The sequence below is a fragment of the Mustela nigripes genome, chromosome 7, assembly GCF_022355385.1.
Source record: "Mustela nigripes isolate SB6536 chromosome 7, MUSNIG.SB6536, whole genome shotgun sequence".
NCBI lineage: Eukaryota > Metazoa > Chordata > Mammalia > Carnivora > Mustelidae > Mustela > Mustela nigripes.
Genome location: NC_081563.1, coordinates 115,405,962 through 115,426,684, shown reverse-complemented (window position 1 = coordinate 115,426,684; position 20,723 = coordinate 115,405,962). Strand labels below are relative to the sequence as shown.

General features: G+C 55.5%; 1 protein-coding gene across 1 annotated transcript; it reads right to left on the bottom strand.

Moving 5' to 3' along the window:
* Positions 1-2,235: 2,235 nt before the first annotated feature.
* BPIFB2 (BPI fold containing family B member 2) lies at positions 2,236-20,091 on the bottom strand. The gene is made up of 15 exons (XM_059407685.1): positions 19,983-20,091; positions 17,617-17,710; positions 15,934-16,038; positions 14,899-15,045; positions 13,279-13,339; positions 11,729-11,789; positions 7,232-7,323; positions 6,801-6,986; positions 6,525-6,578; positions 5,792-5,962; positions 5,164-5,231; positions 4,938-4,983; positions 4,178-4,241; positions 3,796-3,872; positions 2,236-2,277 (listed from the first exon to the last, which is right to left on the bottom strand). Exons 1-15 carry the CDS (start codon positions 20,089-20,091, stop codon positions 2,236-2,238), a joined length of 1,377 nt encoding a protein of 458 aa, XP_059263668.1.
* Between the last annotated feature and the right edge of the window lie 632 nt (positions 20,092-20,723).

The window sequence follows — 20,723 nt, the reverse complement described above, 5'->3', positions numbered from 1 at the left end:
TGCTGCTAGAGGATGGAGGTTTTCTTCATCCACCCCACAGGGAGCCTGGAGCTCTGGAAGACGGAGTTGGCTACTGTGCTCAGTGTGCACTGGGGTTCCTGAGGCCGGAGGGGGTGAGAGCCTGCCTGATTCAGCGGGACGGAAGCCAGTTTGGGACAGGAGGAGAGAAGGTCCCAGGTCAGCCCAGTCAGGCTCCATCCTGATCTGAGCCCTGAGCGGGAGGAGCCAGTCCGCAGATAGCATCGTTTTATCCCTGCTGATCCGCCCCTGACGGGCAGATGGACACACAAACCTCACCTCCTCCTCCCGGGGGCAAATCTCCCCCTCACACACACCATGTGCCTCCCGGCAGCCGGCCCTCCCTGTCTCTCCCCTGGGCCATCCTGGGTACTGTGGGGAGAGCCAGGAAGCAAGGAAGGACATGGTGGGGGGGAGGCTGGAGAAACCCCCTGGCTAAGATGTCCTGGGAGAGAAGGAGCCAAGGCAAAGACTTAGAGGGCAAGTGTGCAAGGTGTGTGTGCAAGGTGGGGATGGATCTGTGGAGGGGCCAGACCTGAGCGGGTCAGTGACCTTCTGAACACACCTACACTCTCCTATGATAAATGAGGGAATTCAACGCATCCCCGTCAGAGTGAGGGTGATGCTGACTTTTCTCAGCGGCGGGTGGTCGGATCCCTGCACTGACCGCTTCCTGCATGGACCCTGGATCCCGACCCCACAATCTGTTCCTAAGTTATTACCTTCCTCTCCTGGCTGGGTCTGTATCTTAGAATTTTATCTTTCTCCTATTCTAAATCACCCAGCCTTGGGCTAAGCCTGTATTAAGTCCCAATAAAAGTAGGATTAATGAATGAATTAACTAAGCAACCTAATGAAAGAAAAGTTGTGCTCTCCTGAAGACAGTCACGAGGTTGGATGTTACAGCCGCGCCTCTCCCCCTTCTCAGCACTGCTCACACCTGCCACCCGCCATCCAGACTCTGGGTTTGTCCAGGCCCCTCAGCCTGCCACACCAAGACTTCAGGGTGAACCCGTAAGCCTTAGAGGGAGACAGGCTAGTGTCCCACTGTCCCAAAGCCCTTGCTCACTGAGGGTTGGAATTCAGGCACCTTTCACCCCCCGAGAAACATAAACAGAACGTGAAGCCTGTATATCTAGGCAGGAAGGAACACTCTGTCTGTCTAAGAGTTTAGGTTATCAAGGGGAAAAATATCACATGGTTTTTGCCTGTCACGGTTTGCGTCCCTTGTCTTCCCTAGGCCATCTGGTCGTGCTGACCCACGGGGTTCAGAGAGCTTGTAGAGGTAAGGAGTGAGACTGGCTTGTGGGGCCACAGCCCCAGGAAGCAGGCCCCCTCCTTCCTACAGACATTTGCCTGTGGTCCAAGTAAGGCCAAGACAGAGAGGCTGTCTAAGAAGGCAGTGCACTCCCTGTCACCTGAGGCTTGTGACCCCAGGGCAAGCCCCAGATGTGGGGGTGGAGGGTGGGGAGTGGGACTGGACATCTTATTCTTGGAGCTCAGGAAGGCTTGGGCTTAGGCATCTGCTGTCAAATCCTGCTCTGAGACCCGCCATGTGGCTCTCCTGGCTGGGCCTCAGTCTTCACCTCTGCCACATGGAACCCCACAAGCCTGCCTGCCTTGTAGGGCTTCTCTGAGGTTCTAGAAACAAGACGGGGTGTGACACTGTAGAAGGGGGGTGCCACCAGTTGAGGACAAGACGTGTCAAAGGTCACTGTGGTATTGGTAACTTCCAGCCATTCTGCTGCTCTCCAAGGGCCCCCTTTCAAAATCCAAGCTTCCCTGGGCAAGCAGGAGAGGGAGGCAACAGATCTGGTCCGCAGAGACCTGGTAACATGCTCTTCTTCTGCGGGTGGCTTTGGTGGCTCCAGGGACAAACAGGACCCAAGAACCGGATGGAGGCAGCTAGCCTCAGGTTTGTGCCAAGTTCACCAGGCCTGGCTGGAAGTTGTGGCTCAAGAGAAAATGTTTAATGCGAGAGGGGGCAGGTCGGTACAGCCTGGAGGAGCAGAGCGACCTACTGCTCACATCCCAGGAGGGGGAGGGAAGGGGGTGGGCAGAAGGAGGGCAGGGGAGCGAAATGGGGAGGGAAAGGGTAGGAGGGCAGGGAGGCGTGCTCAGGCATTCAGAGAAGATGGAGCGGCCTGGCTAGGTCATCCAGCTCGCTGGTGATGGCTCAGCGTGGCTTTGCCTCGGTTTCCTCCTGGTGGTCCCCCCTCAGCGCTGGTATAAGAGTCCGCTGGATACCACAACGTAGCCCTGGAGGGCAAAGAAAACCGTGGGCCAGGCTGGAGGCCACCTGAGGACTAATAGGACCCCCAGCTGCCCTATCAGCCTGGCTTTGAGCTCACGCTCTGCCACTCTTGCTGGGTATGTCCTGAGGACAGTCCTTTGCCTCTTTCAGCCTCAGTTTCCTGCTGTCCCTGCAAGCCCACAATGGGGACACAGCCAGAGCACAGGGGCAGATCCCCCAGTGACACAATCTGGTGGGCGTGGCGGGGACCAGCGCTGTGTTAGGACTGGGAGTCCGAACACTGAGCGTCTTCTCTGGGTGCAAGTCTCCCCAGCAGAGCCAGGAACCTCACACATGTCCTCTGCTCTCTACACAGCACTGCAGAAACGTGCTCAGGGCCTGCTGATCATCCATTCATTCATTCATTCATTCATTCAACAAATCTTCATTGAGCCTCTGCTCTAAGCCAAGCCTCTGACCTAAGTTAAGCCCTGTGCCATCTGCTAGGAACAAGGCAGACCCAGCCCTGCCCATGAGTAGCTCATGGTCCAATACCATAACCGTTATTAAATTAGAACCAATTAAAATTAAATAAAATTTACAATTCAGCTTCATAGCTTCATTAGCCACATTTCAAGTGCCCAACAGCCCCCTGGGCCCAGTGGCTGACCATGGCTACTGCACTGGACTGTGCAGACTTCCATCTTCACAGAACATTGTTTTGGACAGTGCTGGTCTAGAGACCTTTGACTTTGGACTCAGTTGGCTGGACTTCTGAGTACCAGGCTGGGTCAGCCCCCGACCGTGCCTGTTTGCGAGAGTCTTGGGGAATTCCCACTAACAGCCCAGGCTCCAACATATGCCTACTGTTGCTTTTTTACAGGGTGGAGGGCAGGTCCCTCAAGGGACTTGGGACCATAGTTCTTAAGTAAGCAGGGCATCATAGCTGGAAAAACATCAGTGGGTCCCTCTTGGAGGATCTGAATAACATGCAGATGTTGGGCATGTGGGACCTTGGCTAAACTTCCTGTCCTATGCGTGTCTTGTTGAGTGAATAGAATCTTTTTTTTTGATCCCAGGAGAAACAGGAAGAAGTCACCCTGGGCAGTGGTGACTGAACTTCCCCTGGGCCCACAACTTCTCACCACAGATAGTGATTTCAGAAGGGTCAGGAAGGCCCCCATCCCCCATCCCCCATCCAGCCTGCAGGGGGTTGTGTATAAAGCCAGACACCAAAGGGCTGTGCCCACCCTAGGGCACAGATCACAGGTTGACGGAAGCTGCTGAACGTGGCCTGGCATGATATCTGACGAGGACTAAAGGGTTGGCGAGCCCTTTGCCCCAGTGTCTCTGGACTTCCTAAATTTTCCATCTCGTAACAGCTAACAATTCATGGCATGGTCTCAGCAGGAAGAGCGGACACTCCCAGGCCTGGCTAAGCCTGTGACCCCACTGCTGGTACTGGCGGGGAGGGAGGACAAGAGGTAGTTCTGCCTCCCCAAGCCCAGCCTTCCCCTGAGGGTGGAGAAAACCCAAAGACGCACCTCGTAGACGAAGACCTCAGAGTTGACATAGCGAAGGTTGACGACCTTGGGGAGGGCAATCCCCATGCCCAGGAGAGCTGCAGGAGGGGAAGGAGAAACTGAGCTCAACCCACCAGGAGCCCCGCTGGGAGCCAGCCCCATGTGAGGTCCTCGTGTGCACTGTGACACAGAGCCCCCCATGTGGCCAGGGAGGGGGGTCATCATTATTATACTCACTCTACAGAAGGGAAACCTGAGGTTTAGGGAGGAGAAAAAACTGAAAAACTCCCACCCTCTTCACCTCTGAGCCCGGGAGGTGGGAAGGTGCCCGGAAGGGAACGTGGGGCCATAGTGTGTCAGGAGGGGACCCCGGGGAACCACCAGCGTGGGGGGCAGGGCTCACCATTGAGGTGATTGAGCAGGGGCTTCTGGAACAGGGTGTCCATGAGCGGGCGCACTTGGTTTGTCTGTAGCCATGTCATCAGAGAATGCGGGGGCCATTGGCCCGCTCCAGTGAGGGGCCAGGAGAGATGGACAGATGGGCGACGCGTGATCACACAGACAGACACAGACAGACACACAAAAAGCAGAGACACAGGTCGGGAGAGGAGGGCAGGTCACCCCTGTCCTGCCTTCAAGCAGAGTCCAGCTACCCCTTCTGGGAGGAGACAGAGGCCAGCACTGGCCTGACAGATGCCACACGGCCGACAGGTGGCTGGTAGACTGCCCAATGCCAGGTGCCCAGCCACCTTGCTAGTGCTGACCAATGGATGATGGACTGATGGTGGGTGGCCTTAGGGACTGAGAGGCTGGCCAGTGAAGGGCTGCTTGGTGGCTAAGGACCCAGCTGCATCACGTGGCCGAAGGAGCAGCTAGCCCCGTGGGACACTGGCTTGTCAGATTTACCAATACACTCCGAGATTCTTGGACTGACCAGTCGTCACCCACCTGGCAGGGACAAGTTGGCCGACTGACCGACCCCACTGAGGAACCAAGGCTGACCGGCCGACTGACGGCTGACAGCCCATCTGATGGGTGAACCCTCGACTGACCACTGTTACCGAGCACCCTGGGAGGAAGCTTTATCATGGTGTGCTAGCACATGGCTTCAAGGCCTGTCCTACACAGGGAGGGGTCTCTGGAGATCCCAGCCCCACACTCACATCAATGAAGCCCACATTGGAGGAGGCCACGGTAAGCTGGATATCCCTGAAAACGAAACAGGAGGGTCAGGGCTGGGGCCTAGATCTCCCTTTTCACCACACCACACGTGCTGCCTCCCAGGCTCTTCTGACTGACGCTGCGACAGGTGACACTATGATGCGTGGCTGCAGGCCCACTGCACAGAGGAACACACTGAGGCTGCTGGACCCAGGAGGCCTTGCTTACCCCAGCACAGATGTGGTCCCCTGAAGCTTCACATTGGACATGTAGAGCTGGAGGCTTAAGTTCACAACCTGGGCATAAAGGGAGAGCAAGGTCAGAGAACACAGAGGAGCCCTCAGCAGGCCACCGGCTCTCACCCATTCCCTGACCAATTCAGGTGTTCAAGGAGCATCCGTACGTGCCAGTCCCTGCACACAGCACAATGTGAACGAGACAGACCAGGCCTCTGCCCTTGGGAACCCTCCCAGGCCAGGAGAGGAGATGAACAGTGACCAAAGTAACCAGACAGGGTCCTTAGGAGCAGGTGCCTGGAAGTGGTAGCATGGAGGGGGTGAGGGGCTAATGGGACCATCTTTCTCAGGGTGGTCCAAGAAGGCTGCCCTGAAAAAGGCCGCAACGTTTAAGCTGAGATGGAAAGATGAAGAGAAGCTAGCCATGCCAAGGGCTAGGGGAAGAGTGTCCTAGGCGCAGGGTCCAACAGCACGTGCAAAGGGCCTGTGGCAGGAATGTCATGGCAGAGAGAAGGAACAGCAAGGACACCACTGTGGATAGAGCAGAGCAAGTGAGGAAAGTGGGGCAGGAAGTGAGATCTTGGGAGTCACAGCCAGCCCCACCAGCCCACCTCACTCACCACATTGAAGGAGAAGAGGGACCGGAAAGCCGAGTTGGAGGCCACAGCCTGGACCTCCACGAAGGGCTGCAGCTGAATTGTGGCATTGGTGGTATGAAGTGTGGCCACGGGTGTGGCACCCAGCCGCACCTTGAGTGCCACGGGCATGGGCTCAGGGAACTGGCGGGCCACCTGGGGGAATGGAGGAGGAGAGAGGGAGGAGTGCACCTAGGGGCAAAGTCTGGGTGGCTCTCTGTGCATCGTGCCTCAGACGCTGATCAAGCCACCGATCATACGCAACTGGGCCACAGAGGTGTGTCCCCCTCAGGCCCCTGCCCTCAGGGGCACCCAGCCTGAACGGGGTGGCAGGCATGAAGACGGGCACAGCCTGTATGATCTGTGCCAGGAGGGACAGTAGCTCAGGGGCTGTGGGAGCTCAAAGAGGCTCCTGGACCAGACTGGGGGTTGGGTCCTCCCCTAGGAAGCCATCAGTGGGCTTGGTCTTGAAGATGGAGAAAGAGAAAGGGAAGCAGAAAGGGCCCTTCAGGCAGACGGCAGCGCTTGGACAAAGGCACAGAAAGAGGGGAATGGCGGGGGTGAGGGGGAGCATCCCTGGGGTAGGGAAGACACAGAGGTAAGGACAGAAGCTGAAGCCCACGGGGGACAGATCCCAGCCAGCGCAGGCCCCCAGTCAGAGAACCTCCCACCCCAGTCCCGGGTCTCAGTCCCTGAAATGACTAAAAGTGTCACCAACCTCAGGGATGAGCTGGCCCAGAACGGACGTGTTCAGCAGATTGTCCTCCGACTTCTGAAATCAGCCCCCACGTCCCAACAGGGTTTAGGGCAGCCACTCCTCAAGCTCAAACATCTCTTGCCTCCCCTCGGCCCCCTTTCCACCTTTTCAACAGCCACCCTGTGTCCCCAGAACTCGGGCAGCCCCACCCACAGATTGGCCCCTGTGGGGTCTCCTTGGGCTGGGCCACAGGGCACGCCTGTCCCCCGCTCTCGGGGCAGTGGGTCCGACCCTCACCAGCTGCCCCGTGATGTCCAGGTTGAGGGCACCAGCCTTCTGCAGCAGCAGGAGGGCAGAGTCGAAGAGGTCCTGGGAGAGGCCCACGGTTGCCATGGCACCAGTGGCCCCCACATGAGTGGGCAGCACAAAGTGGGTGGCTTCCACGGGCAGGACGATGGGCTTACCCAGGAGGAAGAGAATGGCCTGTGGGGCGGGTGAGTGGCGAAAGGGAGAGAAGCGGTCGCCTCAGTAGGGTGACAGTTCCGTCCCCAACCCTGGGCTCTCAGACGCCCCCCACCCGACTGGCCTCACACCCGTGTCCGCCTCTAAATGCCATTCCACCTCCTGTCCCTTCAACACCCCTGCTCCTCTAGGAATGTCCCAGGACCCCAAGGACTCCAGAGGCAACAAGCCCCCCACCAACTCTGGGCAGACAAGGCAGCACTTACACAGACGTCCAAGGAAATGTAGTCCTCAGTGACAGTGGGTGCATTGATCATGGAGTAGCGGATCTGGGACTCCGGACCCACAGGGGTGAGGCCTCAATAAGAGCAGGTTAAAAAGAAAAGATGGTACACTTAGCCTTCTCCACCAAAGCCTCACTGATCCAGAAAACTCCATTATCGGACAACTTTGGTTAGCCAGACCCAGGCCAAGGAACAGAAAAGGAAAAAAAGGCCTCTGAGTAAGGGACCTTCAGTTGCAAAACTCACACACCCAGGAATCAGCCACTCGGTGCCTACGGACTCTTGTTAAGACAGTACTAACAGTTAGGGTTTTTGTTTTCCTAATCAGTGGAAGATGAGAGACACGGAATTAGAAGGAAGGAAAAAAGCAAGAAGGACCCACAGAAAAAGAATGGCGCTCACACGTATGCAGGCCTGGACATTTGACTAACACTGTCCCATTCAGTCATCACCGTGATCCTGTAAGATTAGGGGCCCATTTTACACACACACACACACACACACACACACACACACACACGGGTGCGCACGCGCACGCACACTTTGATGAGTTCAGTTGTGCCCAGGTTCATGTATCTGGTCTCCTTGGCTGTAAAACCACATTCTCTCTCCACCTAATCACACAGTCCTCCTACAGAAACCCAAAGTCACGCACCCCTGGAGCCATGCAGTGCAGAAGCACGGAGCAGGGGCTCCCCAAGACACCCTCAGGGAGCCCTTCGAGGAGGCACAGAAGAGAGTCCAGTTCCTATAGGGCAAGTTTCCCCCAAAGCTCAGCATATTTTTTTTTTTAAGATTTTATTTATCCATTTGACAGACAGAGATCACAAGGAGGCAGAGAGGCAGGCAGAGAGAGAAAGGTGGAAGCAGGCTCCCCACTGAACAGAGAGCCGGACGCGGGGCTCCATCCCAGGACCCCTGAGATCATGCCCTGAGCCAAAGGCAGAGACTTAACCCACTGAGCCACCCAGGTACCTTGCTCAACATATTCTGATTGGGAAGGTTGCAAAGGGCAAGTGCCTTGTGGGAACCGTATCCCTGGAAGCGGTGAGGCTAGCCAGTGTGGCAGATGAAGGCTCAGCCCCATGGTCAGGAAAGCCCGGCTTTTCCAAATGACCAAGGGTGTGTGCATGCACACACACACATCAGATTTCTGCTGGATTTTCTATGTCTCTTCTGGATTTAATTTTATCTCCTCTAATGTTTTGGTAATTTCTTGTGATAAAAGCAATACACTATGATTCATTTCTACAGCTCAGTAGGCTGTCAAAGATTGGGGTGGTGGCAGCAGGGGACAGCTCAGAGGGACTTGAGGGGCTGGTGAGATGTTCTGTATCTCGAGTTTGGTGGTGGTCCCATAACTGTGACTCAGAGGACAGGACATGAAAAAGAATACAGGACTCCGTGTTTTTAAAATGAATAAAAACATGAAAAATTTAAAAATAATACATATTCACTGTGAACATATAGACATTTTTTGAAGGATGGAAAAAAAATATAGCCCAAAAATCTCAAATTTATTTTTTTCAGTATTTTCTTCCGCAGAGACAAAGGGCCTCCCGTCTGTCCCTCCCTCAGTAAAGCTGCAATGAAGCTGGGTGTCGCTTCGGGTCCTTCTCTGTTTTCTTTACAGAGTGCCATTATAGCTTAGTTAAGGGCACAGCTCTCAAGGCGGACTGCCTCAGTTTCTTCATCTGTAAAATGGCGCTAATGACACTATAGGAAATACTGGCGCTCATTATACTGTATTTTGCCAGGCATGTTGCTAGGTGATTGAATGGCCTTTTAAGTTGTGCTTTTTAGTGACTCCTGCCAGCCCACACTCTAGGTACCCATGACTCATAAATACAATCCCTGAGGCCTGAAAGCCTAGATTTCCTTTACTAGATTGTTTTCAGTTCCTCAAAGAAAAGAGTAAGAGCCGGTCTTTGCTGGGAACCCAGTTATAAGACGTCCTGATGGAGATCGCCACACTGAGGAAGAAGGGAGGGACGAATGTTTATTGAGCCTGTTGTCCTCCAGGCCCTTCACCTGGCTGTCTGGTAGCAGCACATGGGAGAAATGGGAATTCTGAGCCCATTTTTTTTGGATTGAAATAGGCTCAGAGAGATGGAGTGACTTCACTAAGATCACACAGCAATGGAGACACAAGGCCAGAATTTAACTTTATATCCTCCGATTCCAGATCCTTCTCCTTGCCCTCTTGGTGCCTCCTGTTAAGGTAATAGGCAGGTTGTGGCACTGAGGGGAGTGGGTATCATGAAGGAATGTTCCCTGAAGGGACTGTGAGGTGGGCCATGAAATGTGGGCAGGGCAGTGGCTGGACATGAGAGCAGGAGAAAACCAGTGCAAGTCTGTCAGTGGATGACTCTCACACCACACTGAGGATTTTAGGCTCAGAGCTGCAACTCCCCATCTATTAATCAGGGATACTGATGCCATCTCATGGGACTGTTGTTAGAAGTTGGCACAAGAAAGCTAAAGCTAGCTTGATGTGGAAAGATTCACTACAGAACCCAACGCAGATAAACGTGGACGCTGCCGGCCGTCCCTCCCAGCTGAGGAGCAGCATGGCCCCTGCCTCCTGTCCCCACACACCCATTCTCATGCACCTGTCCCATGCTGTATCACCGTCAGATGTAAATCCCTGGCACAAAGGAAAACCGACCAATTGCCAAGTGCAGCTCACAGCAGTCGATAGCTCTGGAGTTTCCAAAATCAGTGATGGTGACCCAGGGAAAGTGCTAGAATCCCAGGCAAAGCCGTCAGATAGAAGAAAGTGTGGTTCAAACAGGAGCATCTTCAGATAGGTGTGTGGGGAAACAGGAAAGCCTGGATTCTACTCAGAGCTCCCCGAGCACATGTTACCTCCCAAATCAACAAAGAAAGCATTTTTGGCTGGTTTGGGGACAGGCAGGGGGTCACCAGTGTCGTTGTTAATGTTGATGAGTACTACTGAAAAGAAGACAAGGCTGTGGTATATGTATACAATGGAATACTATGCAGCCATCAAAAGAAATGAAATCCTGCCATTGGCAACGACATGGATGGAACTAGAGGGTATTATGCTGAGCGACATAAGTCAATCAGAGAAAGACAATTGTCATACGATCTCTCTGATATGAGGAATTTGAGAGGTAGGGTGGTGGGTCATGGGGGTAGGGAAAGAAAAAATGAAATAAGATGGGATCAGGAGGGAGACAAACCATAAGAGACTCTTAATCTCATAAAACAAACTGAAAGTTGCTGGGGGGGAGGGGAGAGGGTGGTTGGGTTATTAACACTGGGGAGGGATATGTGCTACGGTGAGTGCTGTGAAGCGTGTAAGCCTGATGATTCACAGACCTGTACCTCTGGGACAAATAATACACTATATGTTAAGACAAATACATAAAAAATAAAAAGAAGAAGATGAGGCTGGCCTGCTTTCGTAGCTTTTAGCTTCATATTGTGAGATGAAGTCCTGATCGAGCCTTGTTTAGGCCACCACCAAGGCCACGCTTCTGCGTGGACCGTGCGTGGTAGCTATGAACCTGGGGACCCAGCCTGCAGCCGGGGAGGAAGGCATGGGCGGTGGTAGAGAGGCGACTGATGAGTAGTGCAGGTTGGCCCAAGTATAGCCTGGCTCCTGCCCATCAGGGAGGACACAGGTGCAGACCCCTTAGTTCCCAAGAGCCCCTCGGGGGGAGTGAGCCCCAGTTGCACACCGCAGTGCCTGCTCCCAAGCACATCCTCCTTCTCTGTGCTGCTGGGTGCCTTCCCCACCCGAGTCCCGAGGACCCGCCGCATCCGAGCCTCTTACGTCCACATTTTGTCTCGGGGTCTCCTTGTGGGGGGATTAGCCTACAGGGCTTTCTCCTAGTATATGCCTCATCCCTCGTCCGCCTTGGATAGGAAGATCCCCGGGAAGACCAGAGGCCGACTACTAGCCTGACAGCAGGTGGAGAGGAGGGAGAGGCTTGCCTCTGGGTGGGGGGCGTGGCCCCTGAGAAGGGGAGTGGGGGCGGGGACACTTGCAAGTAGATGAGCCTGAGTTCTGCTGAGCACACACTGAGTCAGAGGAGCCCATGAGACCTCCAGGAGAAGGGGTGCAGCAGGAAATGGAATGTGAGAGCCTGAGCCCCAGAGTGCAGGGGGAGAGCCCGCCAGACACTGTGGGAGATGTGGGAGCACAGTCAGGGGAGGATGGGGTCTCTGAGTCTCCAGGCAGGGGAGGAGAGAGCTGCAAATGGAATGAACTACACACACACAGACACACAGACACACACACGCTTGCACACTTGCACACACACACTAAACATTGGAAGACTCGATTCTAGAATTCGGAAATTCCTTGAGTTCATCAAGAATTGTTCAGTCATCTTATGATTGCTCTCCCAGAGGTCAACCCTGACTAGGGGGGATCTTTGAAGAGTCTTGGGGGTCCCAGCAGGGCTCAGGGGCCCCAGTCTCCCCTCCCCTCCGGCTCCCAGGTCTTACCAATTAAAGTTCCCAGGTGGACGTTAAGGCCTTGCACCAGGTTAGAGACGCTTAGGCACAGCTGTGGCAAGACAGAAGGGGAGGCTGGTGAGGAAGGCTCTGGGGCTGGCGGGGTGAGGCCGGGAGAGTCTAGGGTCCTAGTCCTGGGCCTGGCATCTCTCCCTTCCTCCACCATCTAGCCAGCATCTTCCAGCACCTCTCCTGGGCCCTGAGAATTCAGAGAAGCTAGGGCCCATGGGCATGCAGAAAAGAACAGGAGCAGGGGGCCACACCCAAGGGGGTCACAGCTGGGCCAGAACAATTGAGGCAGGGAGCCTGCTGCACTGGGACCCAGAGGGCCAGCGGAGGGGAAGTGCTACAGGCAGGGAAGGCAGGTGGTGGTCAGTGAGCAAGACTGGAGTTCTCCCGGGTACGGTGGGCAGTCTGAGAAGAATATTAAGCTGGGGTCAGTATGATCGAAGGTGGGACTTCAAGAGGAGTGACTACAAGGCCAAGGGTGGTCACAGCCCAGTGTAGGCAGAACTGAGGAGGCTGGGCCAGGGGAGGCCAGGCAGCAGAGGAGAGGGCCAGGTCCGGCTGAGCTGCCTTCAACCCTCGGGCCTCAGTCTTCTCATCTGCAGGATGGGAATGCTGGGGCCCACCCCCGATGGGTATGGGACAGCATCAGGTGGGTGGATCTGAGGCTGTAGGGACCGAATCAGCAGATGGGGTGGGGTGGGAAGGGGCAGAGATGGACAAGCGGCTCCCCAACTTCCCCCAGCAGTGGGACCCTAGCCCGAGGGGCACCATCTCTCACTCTGCCAAACTGTTCTAAACTCCTCCCAGATGTTAATGTGCCCCACCTCTCAACCACTCCAGGTTGGGGGGGGGCATGCCCAGGAAGGGAAGTTTACTCTCTGCAGCACAGGTGTGGAATTGGGGGTGGAGGGAGGTTCGGTGACTCGTCCAAATGTCCCAGCTGGGAAGGTGTGGAGCAGGATTCAAAACCAAGCCACCCCCGGCTCCAGTGCCCACGCTCTTGTCCACTTTCATTTTGTCTCTTTCAGCGGCCATGGGGCCCCTGAAAGCACTGCCTCCCCCCAGCCTCCAGCATGAGACTGGGGCTGGCCCAGAGCCTGAGCCTCCCTCCGCTGCAGTGCTCCCCCCACCCCGAACCTGACCTTATTTGGGCCTCTTCATCACTGCCCTGGACCCTCACCCCAGCCTCTCTCTACCCTCATGGGACAACGGAGAAACAGGGCACCTGGGTGGCTCAGTCGGCTAAGCATCTGACTTCAGCTCAGGTCGCATTCTGAGGGTCCTGGGATGAAGCCCTGCATCATCAGGTTCCCTGCTCAGTGGGCGGGGGAGGGGGGCTCTGCTTGTTCCTTTCTTTCTGCCCCTCCCCTTGCTTCTGTTGTCTCTTTCTCAAATAAATAAATTAAATCTTTCTTAAAAAAATTTAAAAAGCAGTAAGAATCGCAACCTCTCCCATGGCTACAATCCCCCGTTCATCCACCACATCTTTTGAGGTTAGAAGGTCCTCCGTCCCGGGAGAGCTGGTCCTTTACCTTATTCCGCAGCACAGCTGTGATGTGCTTCTGCACCGGCACCAGCAGCCCCGGCGCCACACTGAGAGAGAGAGAGAACGAGAGAGAGGAGGTGTTCCTAAGCTCCGGGTCACGCATTCAGGCCCATTTCTCTTGGCAGAGCCACCGTCGGAAACAGAAGTGTCTTCTCCCCTAAGCCAGGGGGCCAGGAGCCCCATTCCACACCTTGCCAAGTGCCAGACACAGTACCAGCACCACTATCCCCACAGATGAGGAAGCCGAGCCTCAAAGAAGAGGTCACTGGTTTTGGGACTTGGAAGTGGCCAAAAGTGATGATGAGGCCAGGCTTAGGAGAGACAGAGAAGATGTTGCAAAGGCCAGACTCAGCCACATTCCCGGCCGGAGGGCTTCATGGCCGCTCTGAGCCCGGTAAGCTGTGGTGCTCCCTGCTTGGGCTCCAGTTCTCTGTGACACACCCAGTAAAGCCCCTTCCTGATTCTGCACCTCAGTTTCCCCTCTGAACAATGGGAGATGCATGTGAGTGGTTTCTCAGCAAGGATCCATAGCAAACCACGGTTCCTTGGGGTTCCTTGAAGTTTTTATTTAAATTTCAGTTAATTAAGCATCTGTTTCTTGGTTTGCCTCTCTCTCTCTCTTTCGTCTTTCTCTGGCTGATTTATCTCTTTTAGCATTATACTCTCGAGCTCCAACCGTGTCATTGCAAATGATAAGATTTCATCCTTTTTTATGGCTGAGTAAATTTCCATTGTGTGTGTGTGTGTGTGTGTGTGTGTGTGTGTGAGACTGTGTGTATCACCATTGAATTATCCATTCATAAGTGTTGATCCAAGCTGCAGCCCAAGCTCCCTGACTGTGCCTCAGAGGAGGTGGGGAGACGGCAGCTGAGTTTTTAATGCCATTAACTTCTGGGCTTCCCTTTCCATGAGCAACTGCTGCCCATGAGGATGGAGAGGGCCACAGGACATGAGCACGGGGGGATTGATGCCCAGCCCCCTCTGGGGGAAAGGCCAGCTCCAAATGCCCACCTAGCTGACGTGTGAAAGGAGGCGAGTCAGGCTACCGGGTCTCAAACGCGCTCCACCGTTCGCCAGTGGTATAAACTTAGGCAAGTCACTTACCTATTCTGTGCCTCCATTCGTAAAATGGAGGGAATCCTTACGTCTTCCTGGCTGGGCTACTGTGGTGTAGCAAAGGGCTTAGAACCTGCTCTGCACACAACAAACAGGGGCTCCAGAGGTGGGAGCCACGGATTTGACTCACAGTGAAATTGACAGGTTGACGGGTCCCAGCCCCCTGGACCTCAGAATCCCCATCCCTGCAGGGAGGGACTGCCCCTGAGGCCCGCAGTGGCCGCATCAGGCCAGCATCCTCCCTGAGTACTACGGCAATGGCTGGTGTGCCATGGGCTGCTGGGTGGGGGCGGGGCACTGGGGGTGCGGGAGAGGGGACAAGTCCCTCTCCTTCCCTGAGCCTCAGTGTCCTCAGCCATAAAACAGGTGTGATCCTGGGGGTCTCTCAAGCCCCTCGTGGCACCTGGGTGAAGGCTGGAGTAGGAAGCTCAAGAAATGGCACCACAGCCTTGGGGATGGACCCTGCAGCCCAGCCCCACCAGGCACTCACCCGGCGCTGCCCTCAAACACAGGGGCGTTGTTGAAGAGTGGGAAGCAGGCAGAGATGCTGACCACGGGGGTCCCGATGGAGCCTTGGGCTACGCGGGCATCAGCCAGCAGTACCACAGGCAGCGTCATTTCCAGGGGCTCGGGGACTCTGCGGGACACCCATTCCTGAGCCCCAGAGGCATCACCCAGCACAGCCCACCCTGAAAACTCCGCCCCCCAGTCCTCTCCCCCAGTCTGGGCCTGCCCTCCATTTGACACAGGCAAGACCCCCACTCAGCATGACATGGCCCCCCCGGGGGCAGGCTCAGGGACCTCCAAACTCCACTCAAGGTGACGGACATTGCAGCAGATGGGTGTGAACTCTGGCTCCCAAAACCCTCTCCCTGTGACACCCTGGGCCGGCCACTTCCCATCCTGAGTCTCAGTTTCCTCTTCTGTCGAATGAACATGAGAGTGACGGCCCCTCTCTCTCAGCTGTGCTGAGCTTGCTATGAGGTAGCCTCGTGAGTGGAGCCTGGCCCCCAGCCAGCGCTCACACAATGGCCATGTCAGCACAGACGAGTTCAAATCGAAGAGATCCCTCTGGAGGCCCAGGCGATCTTTTGGAAATCAGACACATACAAAGTGACTGGGACACAAGAATAATTCTAATAACGACATTTACTGAGCACAGACTCTGTGGCTCGCACTGTGGAAGGGGGGTTGTGATTTTAACGACAGCATGGAGCCATTCCCTGTGTTCCCCAGCGCCGTGCTGCAGTTCCCTCCCACTTCACAGAGCGGGAGACTGAGGTCCGCAGGGGTGAACACTGAGGGCTGCAGGGGTGAACCTGCTGCCCAGCACGGCTGCAGAGCAGGGCCTAGGATCTTGAATTCTCACTGTCTCATGCCTCCACGGGAGGGGGGACAGAGCACCAGACAGGGAGTGGAAGGCTTGAGCGTAGGACCTGGGAGCTGCTCGTCCCTCTCCCCTCACTCTGTCCCTTGGAGCTTCCCTGAAAATCCCTCTGCCCACCCCACCAGGAGATTCACTCACCGGAAGACCTTGAAAGTAAAATTGGCTGCCACCAACATGCGTACCCCAAAATTGGCAATGAATTTCAGGTCGAATTGGGACACACGGACATTCGAAATCTGGATCCTACAGGGTGGACACGTGGCTCCCATTAAACCTTGAAATCAACTCCAAGGTGGCTGTTACAAGCCATATCCCCACTGCTGAGGTTGCAAGGAGGAACTCTGACTATTGGAACCGTGGGATGAGGAAAAGGTAGTGAGTTCTCCACCGTAGGGGTCATGTAAGTCCCGTGGTAGTTGGACAACCAGTTGGCAGGGAAAGGGTGCAGAGAGGATTCCCACCCTGATACAGGGATGGTGCGAGATGAGTCTTGGAGGGATTTTCGTTTCTGACAGAGTTTGGGAAAGCTTGGAAGGTGGGATCCATGGAAGACAGAAATCCCCTTTGCAGCATTCTCGTCAACAGCTTCAGCTGGCAGCCCTCCAGGGACGGGAAACTCATTCCTTTCAAAGCTGCCTATGCTGATTGCTAAGTACTTTCTAAGTAACTTTTCCTTTTTTTCCTAAATGAGTCATCTTTTCCCCTATACCATAGGTGGGGGTGGGAACTGACATGACAAAATGATATAAATTTGAAAAGTCACATCAGAACTCCACCTTCCAGGCGCCTGGATGGCTCAGTGGGTTAAGCCTCTGCCTTCGGCTCAGGTCATGATCTCAGGGTCCTAGGATCGAGGCCCACATCGGGCTCTCTGCTCAACAGGGAGACTGCTTCCCCCCACCCCTGCCTACTTCACTGCCTGCTTGTGATCCTTCTCTCTCTGTGTCAAATAAATAAATAAAATCTTTTTTAAAAAAATTATCCACCTTCATACGCTCTCACTGTTGGCACTTGGTGGACATTTTTCTGGGACTCTCTCTGGGACACAGGCTGACCTAGATCCTGCTTCTGTTTGCTCGACAGACCCCTTTGGATAGAGTCCCACTTCTGCTAGCAAGCACACTCGGTGCTGTGGGTCAACAGTCACGTGGGACCAAGCCTGAAACACTGAGTAATCCTTGACTGTCGGGTGTGTCCGTTGTCATCCTGGTTCACCATCCGCAAGAGCTGTGCTCCATTCCTACCCTCGGGTCCCCGCCCCTGGGGGTCTCCACCCCAGCTGTTGGTTGGTCCACCCAGTGTCTGAATGTTTTAAAGGTTTTTAAATTAGTTGTCATCATTCAGAACTTGGTAGATTTTAAATATATATATGACTTCTCTTGGGAACCCAGAGACCCAACAATAGTGAGTCTGTTCCCACATGGCTGGGGACAACTCCCTTGGCCCTTGGATCTGAGTTCGAGATGGCCCCCATCTCCCTTGGCCTTTGAGTCTCTGTGGGGGGTGCTTAGGCTCCAATTTGTGTCTAAATTTAGTGTCTCATTTTTGGAAAAAGTAGCCAAGGGTCCTGCCAGCCCTGGGGACCCAAGAGCTACAGTCTTGTGCCCTGGAGGCAAGATTAATTCAAAGGCACCAGGCTCCCCCTGCCCCCAAGTCTCCATCTCCGTCTCACCTCCTTGATCATCTGTGACCACTCACGTAAGGGGTGGGAGGGAAGGCCTCATCCAGCTGTTGGGAAACGCTCCCTCCTATGTGGGGTACTCATCATGGGGAGGTGGGCAGCAGGCTGAAGCATTTTCCCCCCTAGGTGGGAGCACTCACCTGGTGGGCTGGTGCACCTCTCCATTCCAGTCCAAGAAATACGGGACCGTGACCTTCAGGGCCTGCTGGAGAGGGGCTCTGCCGATTTCTGACACTGTGGGGCCAGAGCAGGATAAGGTCAGGCTGTCCGCCAGGGCCACCAAGCAAAGCCACACGACCCTCCACCATCTGCCCCTCATCTTGGGCGGGGAGGGTACAGAGGCTGGAAGGGTCACCCTGGCCCTTGGATGGGGACGGGGCGGGAGTAACAGCAGGGGTTCCCGGGAGGCCATCACAGGGACATCACTCCCACTTGGCTTCTGCCTTTCCAAATCTTACTTGTCTGCCCCGCTCCTCAAACACAAGAGCATCCTTTGCTCTTTTGTGAGACTCTGATCCAATCCCATCTCTTCAGGAGCCTTCCCCAAGTCCCCAAGCAGAAGGAGCATTTCCCAGTAGAGGGGGGCAGAAGATGGGGGTGCTATTCTGAAGGCCAGAGTTTGAGGACTCTGGAGTCCCTCAGATCCTGGGTACCAATCCCAGCTCTGCTACTCACTACTGATGTGGCTGCTCTGTGCCTCAGTTTCCCCTTCTGTAAACTTCCAGTGATTTTTGATGGTGCCCATCCCATAGTGTCTCCTTAAAGCCTCAGGGCACAGTGGATGCTGGCTGTTACTGTCGCTATTTACTGTGTAATAATAACGACTGTCTCTTCTCTAGCTCCCCCTTTGGGCTAAGCACTGTTCTGAGAGATGTAGCTGCGACCCTGTGCCTGGTTTACCGAGAGGTGAAGACACCCGGCAAAGGCGAAGTTGGATAGGCGGAGGCGCCCGGCGCCTGAGCCCTGGACTTCCTCACACACCTGTGCTTCTAGGCGAGGGAGGTGCTAACTAAGCAATTTAACACGAGTGGAACGAAGACAAGGGGTGACGGGGTGGGAAGGAAGCACCAAATGAAGAGTCCAGAGCCCTGAACTTCACTCAGACTCACTATGGGAACCGGCGAGTCACTGCACCTCTCTGGGCCTTAGTTTGCTTAGAACCTGGAGCAGGGAGCCCGTGGTCTCTATGTTGTCGATAGCCCTCCCCAGCCTGGGCTTCTGTGGCTAAACCAAGACTCACACCCAGGCCCCTGGACTCCACTGACAGTGCTCCCCTAACACAGGGCTTCAAGTCTAGGACTTGCGAGATGGGATTGGAAAAACGCTGTTGAAGAAGCCACCCAGCCCCACCTTAGAAAGAGGTGTGTGCGGCCTGGGCCTCCCGCTGGATTTCCACCAAGAACATAGGCAGGTGCACCTGGGATGGCTCGCTGGAGACAAAGGAGCCTCACAGAGGACGGACAGAGGGAGGCTGGCCAGCGGAAGGCAGAAGGCCTTGTGTCCCTGCCTGTCGCTTCCGTGAATGGCACCATGTGCCAGACATGGACTAACATGAGTCACTAACACGGGTCACTGACTCCTCTTCACTGCCTGCTTCTCTGCCCGGATACAAGGTCCTGGAGGCTGTGTGTGCGCCACAGGGATGCTGCTGCCTCAATGCTCCGTGGCCTGGGCCACCAAAAGCCTCTTCTGCGGGCTGACTTGAGTGCCTCACCCTGTAATCTGAGTTTGATCCAGTCTTGGGGGAAGTGACTTCTGATTTCTCACCCCTGACCCAACTTTGGTGGGATCCTGGTGGCAACCGGGGGAAGCTTTTGTCCCTCCCTGGATCTAAGTTTTCTCATTGTGCCTTCCTCCAGGGACTGGGCAGGTCTTAGAAGGAAGGATGGGGCAGTGTCGTAGGATAAAGACCTTGCCCGAGGGGCCCAGAGAAGGGCTGGTCTTCTCCCTGTGACCCGACAGAGATCTAGGTCCGGGCACTCCCTCCTGGCCTGTGCTAGACCCTTCCCCCATCATGCATGTGCACACACCAACCCTGCCGGGCACACACGCATGGACACCCCCAGGGAATGTGGCCACACCCGTATACACACACCCAGACACATACCATGGCATGGTGGACACGGTTAGACACCCTCCCCGACACTCAAGGACACACATGGGCACATCCCCATGAATTTGCACTTGTACCCAGACAACACGAGCAAGAGTAGTCAGTCAAACCAAACCATGCCCACACCACAGAGACACGTGAGCACAACCACCCACGCACGCCAGCACAGGGGACGTGACCATGCTCCCATGCGGGCATTCACTTCGTGTTTGCCGAATGGCACTTTGTCAGATCTTGTCTGGGGGCCAGGGACACAACAGCGCATAAGATAAAATCCAGGTCCTCATGGGGCTTTTGGGGTCATGGACACACATACACATACACACACCCTTGAGGCCATATCCATGCCCTCGCTCAGACACCCAGGGCACAGGCGAGCGGCATGTCTCTTACCGTAGCCCAGCACGGCCTTGTTGAGTCTGATCACGGTGCCCGGCAGGGAAGTGCCAACCACCGGCAGCAGCAGCGCTAGCAGCAGACCCAGCCCGAGCGCCCGAGCCATGGCTGTCCTGGCTACTGTCCCCCGAGATCTGTGGGCTGGGGTGGGGACAATATCAGAGAGCTTGTCCACGACGTGCCCCCACTCCAGGCTGCTTGAACCCCACCCCCACTTGGAGGTCGCAAGGCCTGCATGGTGATACCAGCCCTGTCTGAGAACCCCCACGTCAGTGCCACGTCTCTGCATCAAGAAAGATCGCCCACCCTGCCTGCTTCCTCAGGAACCCCAGGGAGATTCGGTCTGGAAGTGAGACCCAAGACTCAGAGAAGATGGGACCTTGCCTGAGGCCACAGAGCAAACTAGAGCCAGCTGTAGGATGAGGTTCCTGGGGAGGTAGGCTGAGAGCCGCTTCCTGCCCTGAGGAGAGAGCCCAGGCCCACCACCCCAAGGCCTGGGGCTATGTTTCCTGATGCTGGGGGTCCAGCCCATGTGACAGCCCCTCCTAGTGTCCCCGCGGTTCAAACCCACCCAGAGGAGGACCCAGGGGAGCTCTGATCTTCGTCTCGTCCTATACCAGGTGAGGAATGTCCTAAAAGCGGACCTCTGCCTCCCCTCCCCCCCAACCCTTCCAACCCAGCCCAGCCTGGTAGGCAGGTCTGCGTCTGACTCAGGTGTGAGGGCCCAGTGCTGAGATG